Genomic DNA, 14059 nt, shown 5'->3' with positions numbered 1-14059 from the left:
CTTTTAAAATACTTTTTTTTCTTATGCTGGCCATGATTTGCAGTACAGTGTTGCATAGAAGCAGTACAGTGGTTTCTCTTTGATTCATGGTTGTAAATCTGGATCACTGTTGCGGTACTCTGTTCTTGAGTTCTTAGCTCCAGGGCTGCTGTTAGGTCAGTTCTACATTTCCATGGTTGTCATACTGGAAGTTCTTTCTCTAACTCAAACTCTTTTAGCCATTTCAATAATTTTGTAAGCACCGAAGTTCTCATTAAGGTCCTTCTCCTTAAAGCACAAAATATATTTTCTGTTTTCTGCACCCTAAACCTTGACTGATAATGTTTCTATTTACCATATGGCTTGTTCTTAGGGTCCTTGGAGACTATTTCCTTATGGGCCAGGTAATAATTAACACTGGAGTAAAAAGATGGAATGGTCTGGTCAGTCTTCTTAATGGTTCCTTCATGGTCTAATTCCACTTATGAACGAGCTGTATAGAAACTTTTTCTCTATAGAGATTGGGAAGGCAGTGTTATCTCAAAGATGATATGGTTATATTCTCTAAAGAGTGTTTTAAATAACTAACAGTGGCCCTGCCATTTAATTATAAGTTGCTTCTTTCAGTCCCTGGGTGTAAATTTTTATAAATAGTTTAATTTGGGGGAGTACAGCAGAAAGTACTCCTCAAAACCAGGCATTCTGTGAATGCTTTGTTACTTGTTTTGAAATGTTCAAGGTGGTTTCTTGACAGGGTTGTTAGCTAGTTAGCTAAGCCATACTATAAGGGATAGGAATTTGCTCATTTGTGTATAAGAAAGGATTTTGAAAAACTTCTAGGCCTAATTTACTTTTTATCAGAGGTAGTCTTGTTCTTCAGGTAAGTATTTGAATGCTGACTTTAAATATTAGTGGGCTTGGGAGACACTGAAAAAATTGTTTCTTGAACGAAGTTCATTTGTTTAGCGTGAAAGATAGTTAAATTTGTAATTGCCATCATATACAGGTTCATATAGCAGGAGTTGGGAAGAGCATTGCTGAGGAAGTACTATCCAAGCTAAGACTAAAGGATGGTTATAGGAACTAGCCAGATGTTTGGAAAGGCCAGGACAATTGAGTCAACAAAAAGAGATCCAGAATGGCTAGGCGTGGTGCTGCCATGCGTCACTGAAGCCTGTTAAGCCATTCTAAGTATCCACTGGAGTATCTTCTCTTTAGTAATAGGAGCTCATTAAGGCTCCCTAGAAGATGTGTGTGTTCTACTGTAGGTGTTTTTGCTCTGTTGGTCACACAGAGTATACATATCTGTGCTGTTTCTACTTGGTTAGTGAGTATAGTCTGAAATTTGCTGCTACCATATTCAGTTACGATAAACAAGATTAAATTACAGTTTTTGAGGATTGACTAAAGTCTCTGCAGTCTCTTTCTCTCTCTTTATTTTTATTTAAAAAACCAAAAAACCCACTCCCTGTTTATAGAGGGAGTGTTTAGAGTGTTTTTTGAAAATTTTTACTTATTAATTTTACTTAACTCCATCACCCTCCCTCTCAGCATTGGATGGGAGGAGTCTTAACCACTGGACTGCCAGGGAAGTGCAGGGGGTTCTTAAATGGATAGCGTAGTCTGGAATCCTCTGAAATTTTATATTCATAATTGTACATTTAGTGGAGGGAGAGGAAGATCTGTCTCTTAATTTAGATTCTGAGGTTTGAAACCACTTGCCTGCTGATCTCCCTTTGTCCTCTCCTCCTGCAACGAATTAAATATCAGTGTTATGGATACCCTTAGATTGTCCTCAGACTGCTGCCTCAGACACCTACCCTGCTGCACACCTACTTTCCGCAGAGGTGTTTTTCTTTACTGAACTGGGCTGGGGAGAGATCACTCCTGTCGCCACCTGTGGAGATAATGCTGTCAGCAGCAACCCTGTGGAATTCATTGAGAGTTGTGAAGATGTTCTATAACACTGTCCTTTTTAAGGGAACCTGTAGGAGTAAGTGCATTGTTTTTGTTAGCAGTGCAGATAATTCTATTTAATCAGAAAAATAATTTTTCAACCTTAGTGGTAATTAGTTGTGTGACCATCTGATTATATTTCTTTTTTCATATCAGTTGCTAGAAATCTTGAATTGATTGAACTAGTCATTCATCAGAAATTAAGCACCTATTAGCTTGGAGCCAAAATTGTAGGCTATTAACCCTGTGAATGTAGAGGACTGTGATACGTATTTTTAATGCATTTTTTATATTACTCTTATTTCTGATTTCACTTAATGTTCCTATGTTTCCCTTTTTCTCATCTATTTCTCATTTATGTGTTCTATGTTTCTTTGTAAAGCACTTTATTCTTGAGGGCAAGACAGAATATTAAGAACAAACCCTAAACATTCTGATTTAGCAGCTTCCCTTTGGAAAAATGTTTTTTCTGTCCTATTTGTTTCTCTATATAACAAACATACATTTTATTTGGGGGTGTTCCTATCTTTTCCCCATCTTTGCTTAGTAAAATAAACTCATCCTTTAAGGTAAAGGACCAGTTCAGATGTTTTTGTTTTTTAGAAATCCCTGTCCCTTGCCATAATAAGTTGCACTGGGTTGTTGGCATTGAGCATATGTCTCAAGTAGGGTCTGAGTATTTTTAGTGAACTTTTACCTTCTCTACTTAGTATTTTCTTTGTCCTTAAAGCACTTATCATTTTGTACTTGATGATTATTAGGTACACGTTTGCTTTTGCCTCCATGTATGATTATTAAATGTCAGTCTGCTATTAGTATCCTATTTCTTAATCCCTATTCCTGTCCTTCTCTCCTCAGTCACGTATAATTTTTTGTAGTGATTCTGTTAAGCTGCCGACAACCATGGTAACCATATGGAAGACTGGATGCTTATATAGTTGAACAGTTATAATTGTAGTGATGTTTGATTGATTCACAAGAACCATGATGGACAGTCTACTAGTTTGCATCAGGGTTCTTAATTGATCCAACTCCAAAAAATAATCACTTGAATGAAGACATCAATATATTAAGTTCGTAGGAATCAAAGGAATTGAATAACCATTAGGTTCATTGATAAAATCAGGACTTAGAAAGTTTTCTATAGTTGGGCGGAAAATTTGCTAAAATAATAATTGTATTTGTCTTTAAAAAAAAGAAAAAAGCTTTTTCAGGGTGAAGTTAGGGAGACTTAGCTTAGCGATAAGTAGCTTGAAAGAAAAAGACTTCTATTGATCACTTTTTGTGTTAGTCAATAAATTAGGTTGTGCTGTGGTTAAAAAACACACACAGACTTGAAAATCGCAGTGGCTTCAAACACAAATGTTTATTCCTTATTGGCTCAGGTTGCCAGAGGTCTCTGCTTGTTGAGATTACTCAGTAGTAGTGTAGCTACCATCTCAAACATTGCCAGAGAGGTGGTGTTTTTCTGGAGGTTTTGTTCAATTAGCAGTTAAATGCTCTGGCCAGAAGTGAATGGAGGCACTTCAGTTAGAAGTCATTGACCAACCAATTCTAGACACACGGGTCCTCTCAACCACAAGGGGGCCAAGAAAGGTATGTTAATTGTGTGCCTGCATGGGAAGAGAACCAGAAGTATTTGACAATAGCGTTAATGACTACTGCATTATATTACCAGCACATAACAGTACTTTGCTTGACATATAGTATACCTTGAATGGATGGCATTGTTCAAGTAGCTGCTAAGTTTAAATCTTTGGTAGGGATGTTAAGGAATTGCTAGAAGGTTAAACTCAATTTTAGAAGAGCTAAGTAGTCCTTTTCTCAAATTTCTACAGTTGTATTTCTTCCTCTTTAGTATCTTTTTCTCAGGCATCTTTCTTCATTTTCTCTGTACCTCCTTTCTAAATTCTTATTTAAAGTATGAGTTAAGATGAAACCACAGTATCTTACCTACTTTGAAGGACCATGAAAACTGAGTTTGTTGGCTGTCTACTCCATATACTTAGGATTATTTCAGTTGAGGTCTGGGTGTAATGTTCATACTGTTGACTTGCATTAATATTTGATGTTCATTGGATTAGTGTAAAGAATAATTTACACCTAAAGACTTTTCAGTAGGTAGAAAATACACCTAAGATGAGAACTAAAATTGGTCTTCACAGTTATGGCAGTAAAAGCTACTTGTATTTTATATTCATTTTTATAAAGAGAATAAAGTGGTAAGTTATAAAGAAGTTCTGAATACTGTATTATTGAAACCTCAGTAGCAGATATGAGCATCCTATTAGTAATCATAATGTGAAAATAGTTTGAAAAGTGCAGTCTTGAATTATTCAGTACTTCTATTTCAAATTATGGGAAATATCTATTTTATGATTTTGAATAGAGCCATAGGTTGTTTACTTAAATAAGGATGGCTGTGTTCTTCCTCCCTCTTCTCAATTAGAGGCTGTGGAATTTGTTCTATTTTTACTTGTGGATCTGCGTACTGAAGCTGTCTCTGATTTCATGCTCTGAAGATCAACAAGAGATCTTCTCTTGTAAGATGAGAATTGTGTAATAGGTGACTATTAGACGAGTAAACAAGTCTTAGTAAGTCAGTAAACATTTATTGAAGTTTTTTTCGGTAAAAGCAATTCTGTACTGTATGTCTCTTGGTACTGTGAATAAAGATAACTGAATAATAAATTCAATGGCTAGCTTTATGCCTGATAAGTAATTTCTAGAAGTAATTTTTTATAGTATTATTGAAGCTTTATTTTCTTTTTTTAACTTTCTTTATGTTTAGTTTTTAAACTTTTTTAAAGTGATCAATGAAAGTAATACATATGAAATATTTACACTGTTGGAAATAAGCCAGTGCTACTGCTACTGCTAAGTCACTTCAGTCGTGTCCGACTCTGTGCGACCCCAGAGACGGCAGCCCACCAGGCTCCTGTCCCTGGGATTCTCCAGGTAAGAAGCAACCCACTCCAGTACTCTTGCCTGGAAAATCCCATGGACGGAGGAGCCTGGTAGGCTGCAGTCCATGGGGTCACTAGGAGTCGGAGACAACTGAGTGACTTCACTTTCACTTTTCACTTTCATGCATTGGAGAAGGAAATGGCAACCCACTCCAGTGTTATTGAATTTGAAAGAAGTCTTGCAAATCAAATTTAATCTTCATTTTCATTATAAACTGAAAGTGAAGTGGTACTGTTAAAATTCAAATTGGGCAACATTTATATGTTTTCAAGACATTGAATCTGCTTGGGGCTTGGTTTGAAAAGATCTGGGGGGAGCATGCTGCACAGCTTGTGGGATCCTTAGTTTCCCCACCAGGGATCGAACTCGGGCCCTGGCAGTGAAAGCTGTGTGGTTATTGATTGGGCTTCTTGTTTGGAGATTATTTGAAGTACAGACTGTGTTGTTGTGTGCTCAGTGTTAATAGCAATAACTAGGTACTCTTTGACTACTGTTTATTCCTCGTTAACATGCTTTACTATCAAGGATAACCTTGGCTCTGCCTTCAGTAAATGAAGGACGTAGTACTGTTTTAGAAACCAGCAGGAGCACCGGCATATTTGTTTGCCTCAGTTTTTTCTTTTGGCTGATAGTCATTGCTATTTTTTTCCAGAGACATCCCTAGAGCTTTAGTCTCTAGAGTTTATATCTGTTGAAATGAAAGAAATTTACCAGTAATATGTGCTTTTTCCCCTTCTTGAAAAAAAAGGTTGAAGAAGAGTATAGTGAAATCTTACTCTCTTATATAGGAAAAGAGGACTTGGCCTTGTTTTAAAGTTTTATCACTTTTAAGTGGTTGAATCATGTGAAAGCTATCTCACATAGCACGTTCAACTCAAAGTGCTGACATATCAAATTTAATGTCTAAATTTAATTCTATAGTCATTTAGCAAATATTTGAGTGCTTGCTTTTGTAAGCATTATAGTACTTTAAAGAACAGAACATAAAAATCTTGCTGGCACAGAGTTTAACATTTAGTATGGGAAGACAGGTAATCAACTGGATGATTAAGTTAAAATGTGGTGTGTTAAATAATAAGTACCCTGAAGAGGAAATAAAGTGGGGAAAGAAGATGGAAAGTTGAGGGTGGAGCACTGGTGTCTTGGAGGCCAGGCTTCCCAGGCAGAGAGGCTCTGAGGTGGGAGGAGGGGCCTGGTTTGTCAGTAGACAGCAAGATGGGGTTGGCAGTACGGTCTTTATAGGTAAGGACTTTGGGTTTTATGCTGAGACAGACCATTACAAGGTTTTCAGCATAAGAGTTTACATGATTGGATATACATTTTAACAGGATCACACTTGACTTGTGATGCTTACTATATAGACCGCAGGGAGACAAGGACAGAAAGTCATGAGACTTGAGCAGTAAATCAGAAGAGATAGGACATTCCCTTGGACCAGGATGGTGGCAATGGAGATGATAAATTGTTGAGTTTGGGGATGTATTTGCTAAATAGAGTGGTCAGGATTTATGATGAGCTAGATTTTAGGTGGAGTGGGGTGTGTGTGTGTGTGTGTGTGTGTGTGTGTGAGAGAGAGAGAGAGAGAGAGAGAGAGAGAGAGAAAGTATCCAGGATGACTTCAGTTTTTAGCCTAGCAGCTGAAAGAATGGAGTTGTTATTAACTGCAGTGGAAAAGACTGCAGGACAAGATGGAGGGATTACAAGGGGCTCAGTTCTGAATGTACCGATTTTGATTGGGGTTCCTTTATCTTTCCTTCAGGGAACCTCAGCCCATCATAAAATCTGTACTAGTTTGTACCCCAATTTTAAACCAGGTTCACCTTTCATAGAAGGTATGAGCAGCATGTGCTTTCGTTTCCCTGAATGGTTCCTGAGGGTTAAGCTGCTGGTCTGCCTGAAGTGCAAAAGTAAAAGTTAGGTTTAGGGGAGTAAGATGACTTATATTGACTGAAAGTTGCTTTATTTTTGACCCAGAAAATTTTTAAAAATTATTTGCTTATTTTTTAAATCCTATTTTGCATTTAACTTTTCTAATACATCTGAAACTAATGTGACAAACATATGTGACAATATTTTTGTTACAATTAGTTTTCCTAGTAAGTGTTCAATAACTCACTATTTGCCATATATATTGATATTTTCATTATTTTATCTTATTAAGGTGGTTTATTTCCCTGCTGATTTTCAAAAATAGGTATTTGTTTATCTAATAACATGTTTACTTACCTATTTCTCCTTTCCTATTTTAAAATTATGAATTATTTTGAGTATACCAGAAAACTGCTGTGGCAAACAGTAATGTACCCACATTCTAAAATAGCAAATAATAACATTTTGTTGTATTTGCTTCTGATATTTTTAAGTAAAATTTGTAGTAATTTACAAAAATCACTCCTCAGTTCCATTCTCTACTTTCTCTTCTCCTCTTGAGCTAATCATTTTTGAAGCTAATATGTATCTGTGTGTTTATAACTTTATATGCATGTATAAATAAAATTTTACTTAGTATTTTGTGAGTTTTAAGATACTACAAGTATCATATAGTTTACACTATATATTTTATCAGTATCTTTTACAAGTCGCTTTTTTATTTAATATAACTTTTAGTCTATCTTAATACTTATAGACCTTATTTAACTACTGTAGAGTATTTCTGCATATGAGTGACAATTGACATCTTTATATTGATGAATATTTAAATTGTTTGCATATTTACGTACCATCTTTCGTGTCATTTTCGGCATATAACTGGAATGTAGAATGTCTAATTTTAAAAATTTAATGAGTTTGTATTTTAGAATTATGTTTAAACCATTTAAATTTATAGTAATAACTTAATATATTTGAATTTATTTTCCCACCTTCTTTTCCTTTCTGTCCATATGATCTTTCTTGCTCCTCCCTCTCTACTCTGTGTCTCTTTTCATCTCTTTTTTGTCCATTCCTGACTGTGCTGGATTGTTTTCTTCATTGCTTTTTATTTATTTGTGTTTTCTTAGCTGATTTGGAAGGTTTAGATTTCATTTGACAAGATTGGTTTCCAAGGTGGCTCAGTGGTAAAAGAATCTGTCTGTCAATGCAGGAGCCAAAAGAGACTCAGGTTCCACCCCTGGGTTGGGAAGATCCCCTGGAGGAGGGCATGGCAACCCACTCCAGTTATTCTTCCCTGGAGAATCCCATGAACAGAGGAGCCTGGCAGACTACAGTCTGTGGGATCACAAAGAGTCAGCACAAGCGCAATTTGACATTAAATCACTTTAGATGGTGACTGCAGCCATGAAATTAAAAGACGCTTACCCCTTGGAAGGAAACTTATGGCCAACCTAGATAGCATATTCAAAAGCAGAGACATTACTTTGCCAACAGAGGTTTGTCTAGGCAAGGCTGTGGTTTTTCCAGTAGTCATGTGTGGATGTGAGAGTTGGACTGTGAAGAAATCTGAGTGCCGAAGAACTGATGCTTTTGAACTGTGGTTTTGGAGAAGACTCTTGAGAGTCCCTGGGACTGCAAGGAGCTCCAACCAGTGCATTCTAAAGGAGATCAGTCCTGGGTGTTCTCTGGAGGGAATGATGTTAAAGCTGAAACTCCAGTACTTTGGCCACCTCATGCGAAGAGTTGACTCATTGGAAAAGACTCTGATGCTGGGAGGGATTGGGGGCAGGAGGAGAAGGGGAAGACAGAGGATGAGATGGCTGGATGGCATCACTGACTCCATGGACGTGAGTCTGGGTGAACTCCAGGAGTTGGTGATGGACAGGGAGGCCGGGCGTGCTGCAATTCATGGGGTCGCAAAGAGTTGGACACGACTGAGCGACTGAAGTGAACTGAACTGAAAGAAGCCATATAGACATCATATATGATCAGTTTATCATATATGATCAGGAATTCAGTGAAGAGTGTGGCTCAGCTGGTAAAGAATCCTCCTGCAATGCAGGAGACCTGGGTTCAATCCCAGGGTTGGGAAGATCCCTTGGAGAAGGGAAAGGTTACCCGCTCTAGTATTCTGGCCTGGAGAATTCCATGGACTGTATAATCCATGGGGTCGCAAAGAGTCAGACACAACTGAGCGACTTTCACTTTCAGTAAAGTGTATGGCTTAGAGACATAAACTGGGGAACCGTTGGTGTGTAGATTGTGTACAAACCATGAAACTTGGATAGGGTCAGTAAGAGAAGGGGATTAAGGACCAAGTTTTGGGGCACACCAGCACTAAAAAGTCAGAGAAATTATCAGAAACTAGGGAAGGAGAGTGAGGGAGAGTGGTCAGGGAGGTAAGTGGAAAACCAAAATATGGTGGCCTTATAAGCCAAGTTAAGACATTTTAGGAAGGAGGAAGATCAGCTGTGTCAAGTAGGAGATCAAGTGAGAAAAGGCTTGATAAATGACTAGTAGAGGTGAGTGGAGACTTTGCAAAGGACAGTTTCAGTGCCAGTGGTGGGGCAAAAGCCAAACGGGTGTGAACTTGAGTGAACAGAAGGGGAGGAACTGGAGACCAGGAGTGCAGATAACGCCTAAAAGTTGTGTTCCTAAACTGGGGGAGCAGAGAAATGGGACAGTAACTGGAGCAAGCGTGGGCTTTTTTTTGTGTGTTTGTAAAGCTTGGAAATGATTGCATGTATGTTGATGGGATTGAATTCAGTAGAGGGAAGAACTGATGACACAGGAGAGGTTAGGAATTTCTTCAGCAATGTCTGAGTCGGGGAAATTAGATGGGATCTAATTACTGCCCAGTTTGGAAGCCTTAGCTAGGAGGATGAGCAGCTAGCTCATCAGAGTTAACACCAGAGACGGTGGAGTAATGAGTCCATGGGAAGATATTCCGGGAAGAGGGTGGGTTTGTATACAATGTGGAAAATTTTAGTACTTATCTCATAGGATTTTTGTGAGTATTCAGTAGGTTAATACTTGTAAAGGGATGATTATAGAACATAGCAAAGTACTTGATAATTGTTGACTAGTATCATCACTTGTACAGGTAACTGTAAACTAGTGTGTGAAATTGTTAAGGTTGTAATATTTGTTTATAAAGTCACAGGGTTATTTACTTGACCAGTTAATTTAAATCTCTTGTGTTTAAGAGGGACCATGTCTATAGGGTCCATCTCTAAATATTTATTTTATATCTTAGAATATTGTTGTCCAATGTTGAACATTCAGTTAGCAAATGATGGATGCTCAAAACATAATTTTATGTTTTTATACTTTATAATTTTATAAATACAAAAATAATTTAGGGGCAAAGATGTTGGGGTTAGGTGCAAACCCTAATTCTGGAAGTTGGGTTGGGGTTAGTACTTATCCTATGAGATAAGTACTAAAATTTTCCACATTGTGTACAAATCCACCCTCTTCCTGAATATCTTCCCATGGACTCATTACTCCACCTTCTCTTGTGTTACTCTGATGAGCTGGCTGCCCATGCTCCTAGCTAAGGCTTCCAAACTGGGCAGCACCTTTAGGGTGCTTAGGGTTCCAAACCCTAACTTAGGGAAGTTCCAAACCCTAACTTAGGGAAGTTATAAACACCTAAGTGTTGGGGTTAGGTGCAAACCCTAATTCCGAAAATTCTGGCTGTTCATTTGAGCTAGATGGATCAGTTCAATAATTTCTGGTTATGCTGTCGTTTCTTTGCAAAGATGCTGGCCACTAGAGGTGCTACTCACACAGAATATTAATTTAAAGCACATCCCAGAAAGACAGAATTTTCATAGTTCTAATCAGAAACATTGTAATTTTATGTTATAGTTTTGAAAGTGGTACGCTTTCTTTAATATGTGGGTAAAAGTCCCTTTATCAAAACTGTCAAATAGAAAAATCCTTTTTATATTTTGGTTAGAAGTTACAGAGAAATAATATATATTTATATAAATTGTAATCACAATTTTAGGACTGATCGTAAAGCTGGGGCAGATAATCTAGGAATATTAGAGGGAGAACTGGATCCTGGAGATGCTTGGGAAATCTACTCAGACTCTCACCTGGCTTTAATTATGTTAATATTTTGAAAATGAGACGGAGTATGCTTAAAACAGACAAGTACATCAGTATCATTTTAGAGTGATATGGGGGTGAAAGGTTAAAAAAGGAGATAAGGAAGTCTGATCAGTGAACCCAGAGCTGCTTTTTAGAGGCAGGGTTTCTGTGATGGAGAAACAGATCTTGGCATATAGAACCCCAGATTCTGACCAGATTGTTGTGTAACAAGTAATAGAGCTACGATACATAGATTGGGAAAGACAAGACCTAGAATGTAAAAACTTTTAGAAGGCTTTTAACTGATCTGGCAAAGAGAGGAAGTTAAAGGAAGTTAAAGATTTAAATCAAGAGCCAGTAATTGGTAAGAATTTAAAATTTACTGTTTGAAACACCTTTGTACCTAAATTATTTTTGTATTTATAAAATTATAAAGTATAAAAACATAAAATTATGCTTTGAGCATCCATCATTTGCTAACTGAATGTTCAACATTGGACAGTATTCTAAGATATAAAATAAATATTTAGACATGGACCTTGTAGTCAATAAAACCATATCAAGGAAGTAATATACCATAAGAAAAAGTTATTGTGCTCTAGGTTTTTATAAGAGGAAGAGGGTACCTTCAGTTAAAAAGAGTTCATGGAGGAAGTAGCATTAGGTAATGGCTCTTGAAAATGGAAGATAGAAATGTTGATGAGAATATTTTAGGTAACAGAACATATAATAATGATAGGAAAGAGTTGGTAGTGTATTAGATAGGAAATAGTAGTCCTATAAATAGTTCAGGTTAAAATTAAATCCAAGTAAATGTCTCAGAGCAGTTTTTCCCCCGTTCTTCTTTCTTTTAATCCACCACTGAATCCTTTGCAAGTTTGTGGGTGAGGTGGGTAGGAAGTGGAAAAGGGTTGAGAGGGTGAAGCAGAAAGCTATGGTAACCATTTAAAGAAGTTACTTTTTTTTAATTATGAAAGAGTATGCTTGAAAAGCATAGGAATATAGAAGTGAAGAAAAAAACTGTAAGCAGTGAGAAAAATACTGTGGCCAATTCATGTTCTTAGTTTTTAAAATTAAAATTAGTTTTGTTAAAAATTGCAACAAGACAGAAAAAGTCAAATTTTCTTGGAATAGTATTTCTTAGATTTCTTAAAAACAAATGAGCCTCCTTTGTGTTTTCTATGTTATCTCTTTCTGAAACTTATGTTAATGGGATGATAGACTTGTTGATGTTGGAAGAGTAAGGTGAACAGTGGGAAGAAAAGTAGGAGATGCAGTCAGACAGCTAAAGGGGAGGATGTGGGCTATTATAAGGACATGGGCCTCTGCTCTAAGTGAGGTGGAGAGCTGAGAAGGGTTTTCAGCAGGGGAGAGAAATGATCTGACTCTTACTGTAGCAGGCTCACTCTGACACAAGACTGCAGCTCAGCCTTTCTGAATAAGAGATGGGATTATTCAGAATTGCAGTTAGAATAGTTTTAGCAGCTAGAAAAATTTTTCTACAATTCAGATGATTTTATAGCTGTATTTTTTTAGCCCAAACTTAAAAATATTTTTCTTTTTGTGTGTATTTTAAGTAAAATTTTAGTGTTTTAGTTTTCAATAGCTTATATTAATTTTATCAGTTAATAATGGTTGTATATTTAACATATACTTTAGTGAAAGTACATTTTCTTGATATTTCACAGTTAACACTTTTGTATTGAGATGATTATTTTTACAAATTCTACAAACTTGTTAAAAGTTCTGAACAGTTTAAAATGCAAATATTAATGCTGGTATTTTGATATTAAGTGAAAAAACACTGGCATCTTTTTGCTCTAGAGTCATTTTGTCAGGTTTTACTCACCACTGTCCCTCATCCTGCCCTTCAGTACTTTGCAGTTTTGATTGAGTGCATTGCATTGAATTTATAGATTGATTAAGGGTGGTTGGACAAGAACAAAAATCTGGCTTCCCATGTAATCCCAGCTTTCAGTGGGCATTTTATTTATTTTTAAGACTAGCTCAACATTTTTCTGTTAGACTTGAGTTGCTTATGGGTACAGGATTATTTTTCCACGTTTTAAAATTAGTTTATATTTATACATGTATAAGAAAGCTGTTATTTATTTAATTTTGTAATTGCCCTCTTTGTTTAGTTTTTCATTTGGTTTTGTTAGTTTTCCTAGCTATACAATAATCATATTCAAATCTCCTCTTTAAATATATTTTTGAACCTGAATACATTGCTTAATTTTTCTAAAACTTTGCTAAATGTTTTACTATTATTTATTAATAATAGCTTTTTAAAAATATAAATGTTATATGCTTTCATTTTTATTTTTCTTTCCTCAAAAAAAATGAGTGATTTTTTTTTTAATGAATTTTATTATTACTCATCTTCAATTACTTTCATAATAGCTGTCATGGCAAGCATCCTTGTTTTGTTACTAGACTTAAGTGAGACTACTTCTAATTTTTGCCTTACAGGCTTAATGTATTATGTGTGTATGTAAAATCTTTATCATAATATACAACTTCATGTGTATTATATGGTATGTCTTTCTTCAAAATATTGGTACTATATCCACCTCTATTTTATTGGGATTCTCTTTCCTTTTAATTGGGAGTGTATATTGCACTTTTAAAAAAATAGCTGCATTTCTTTTATTTTTAAAACTTTTTTGGCCTTGCCTTGAGGCATGCAGGATCTTAGTTCCTTGACCAGGGATTGAACTTGCACCCTTTGCAGTGGAAGCACCAAGTCTTCACCAGTGGACTGCCAGGGAACTCTCTGTATTGTCATTTTATGAAAAAATGTCAACAATAAAAATGAATGCCCTTTCTCACTTGATCTCAATGTGATGTTAGCTCAAAAGATTGAGCCTCTGTTGTATTTGTGGAAGAGTGACACACCCTTTAAGTTCATTGTTGGATTGTATTTGTTCTGTTGTTTTGTCACCCAGTTGTGTCTGACTCTCTGTGACCCCATGGACTGCAGCACGTTCTGTCCCTGGTTATCTCCCAGAGTTTGCCTAAGTTCATGTTCATTGCATCAGTGATGCCATCCAGCCATCTCATCCTCTGATGCCCTCTTCTCCTTCTGCCCTCAGTCTTTCCCAGTGTTGGGGACTTTTCCAGTGAGTCGTCTGTTTGCATCAGATGACCAAAATACTGGAACTTCAGCTTCATCATCAGTCTT

At 36.5% G+C, this 14059-nt stretch overlaps 1 protein-coding gene across 2 annotated transcripts in view; it reads left to right on the top strand.

The window, feature by feature from the left end:
• The window catches only part of UBE2G1 (ubiquitin conjugating enzyme E2 G1), an 89284-nt gene that overhangs the window by 20943 nt on the left and 54282 nt on the right, over positions 1-14059 (top strand). The window contains exon 1 of one of the 2 annotated variants that reach the window (XM_019980986.2): positions 43-1972. The exons of the other annotated variant lie outside the window; for it this stretch is intronic. Coding sequence (XP_019836545.2) covers positions 1888-1972 — 85 coding nt within the window. The 5' untranslated portion in view covers positions 43-1887. Of the gene's footprint in view, positions 1-42; positions 1973-14059 lie in introns of those variants that run through there. 2 annotated transcript variants of the gene reach the window in all.

Source organism: Bos indicus, chromosome 19 (genome assembly GCF_029378745.1).
Source record: "Bos indicus isolate NIAB-ARS_2022 breed Sahiwal x Tharparkar chromosome 19, NIAB-ARS_B.indTharparkar_mat_pri_1.0, whole genome shotgun sequence".
In the NCBI taxonomy this organism is placed as follows: Eukaryota; Metazoa; Chordata; class Mammalia; order Artiodactyla; family Bovidae; genus Bos; species Bos indicus.
The sequence above is the reverse complement of the archived record's forward strand: the minus strand, read 5'-3'. Positions and strand labels throughout refer to the sequence as shown.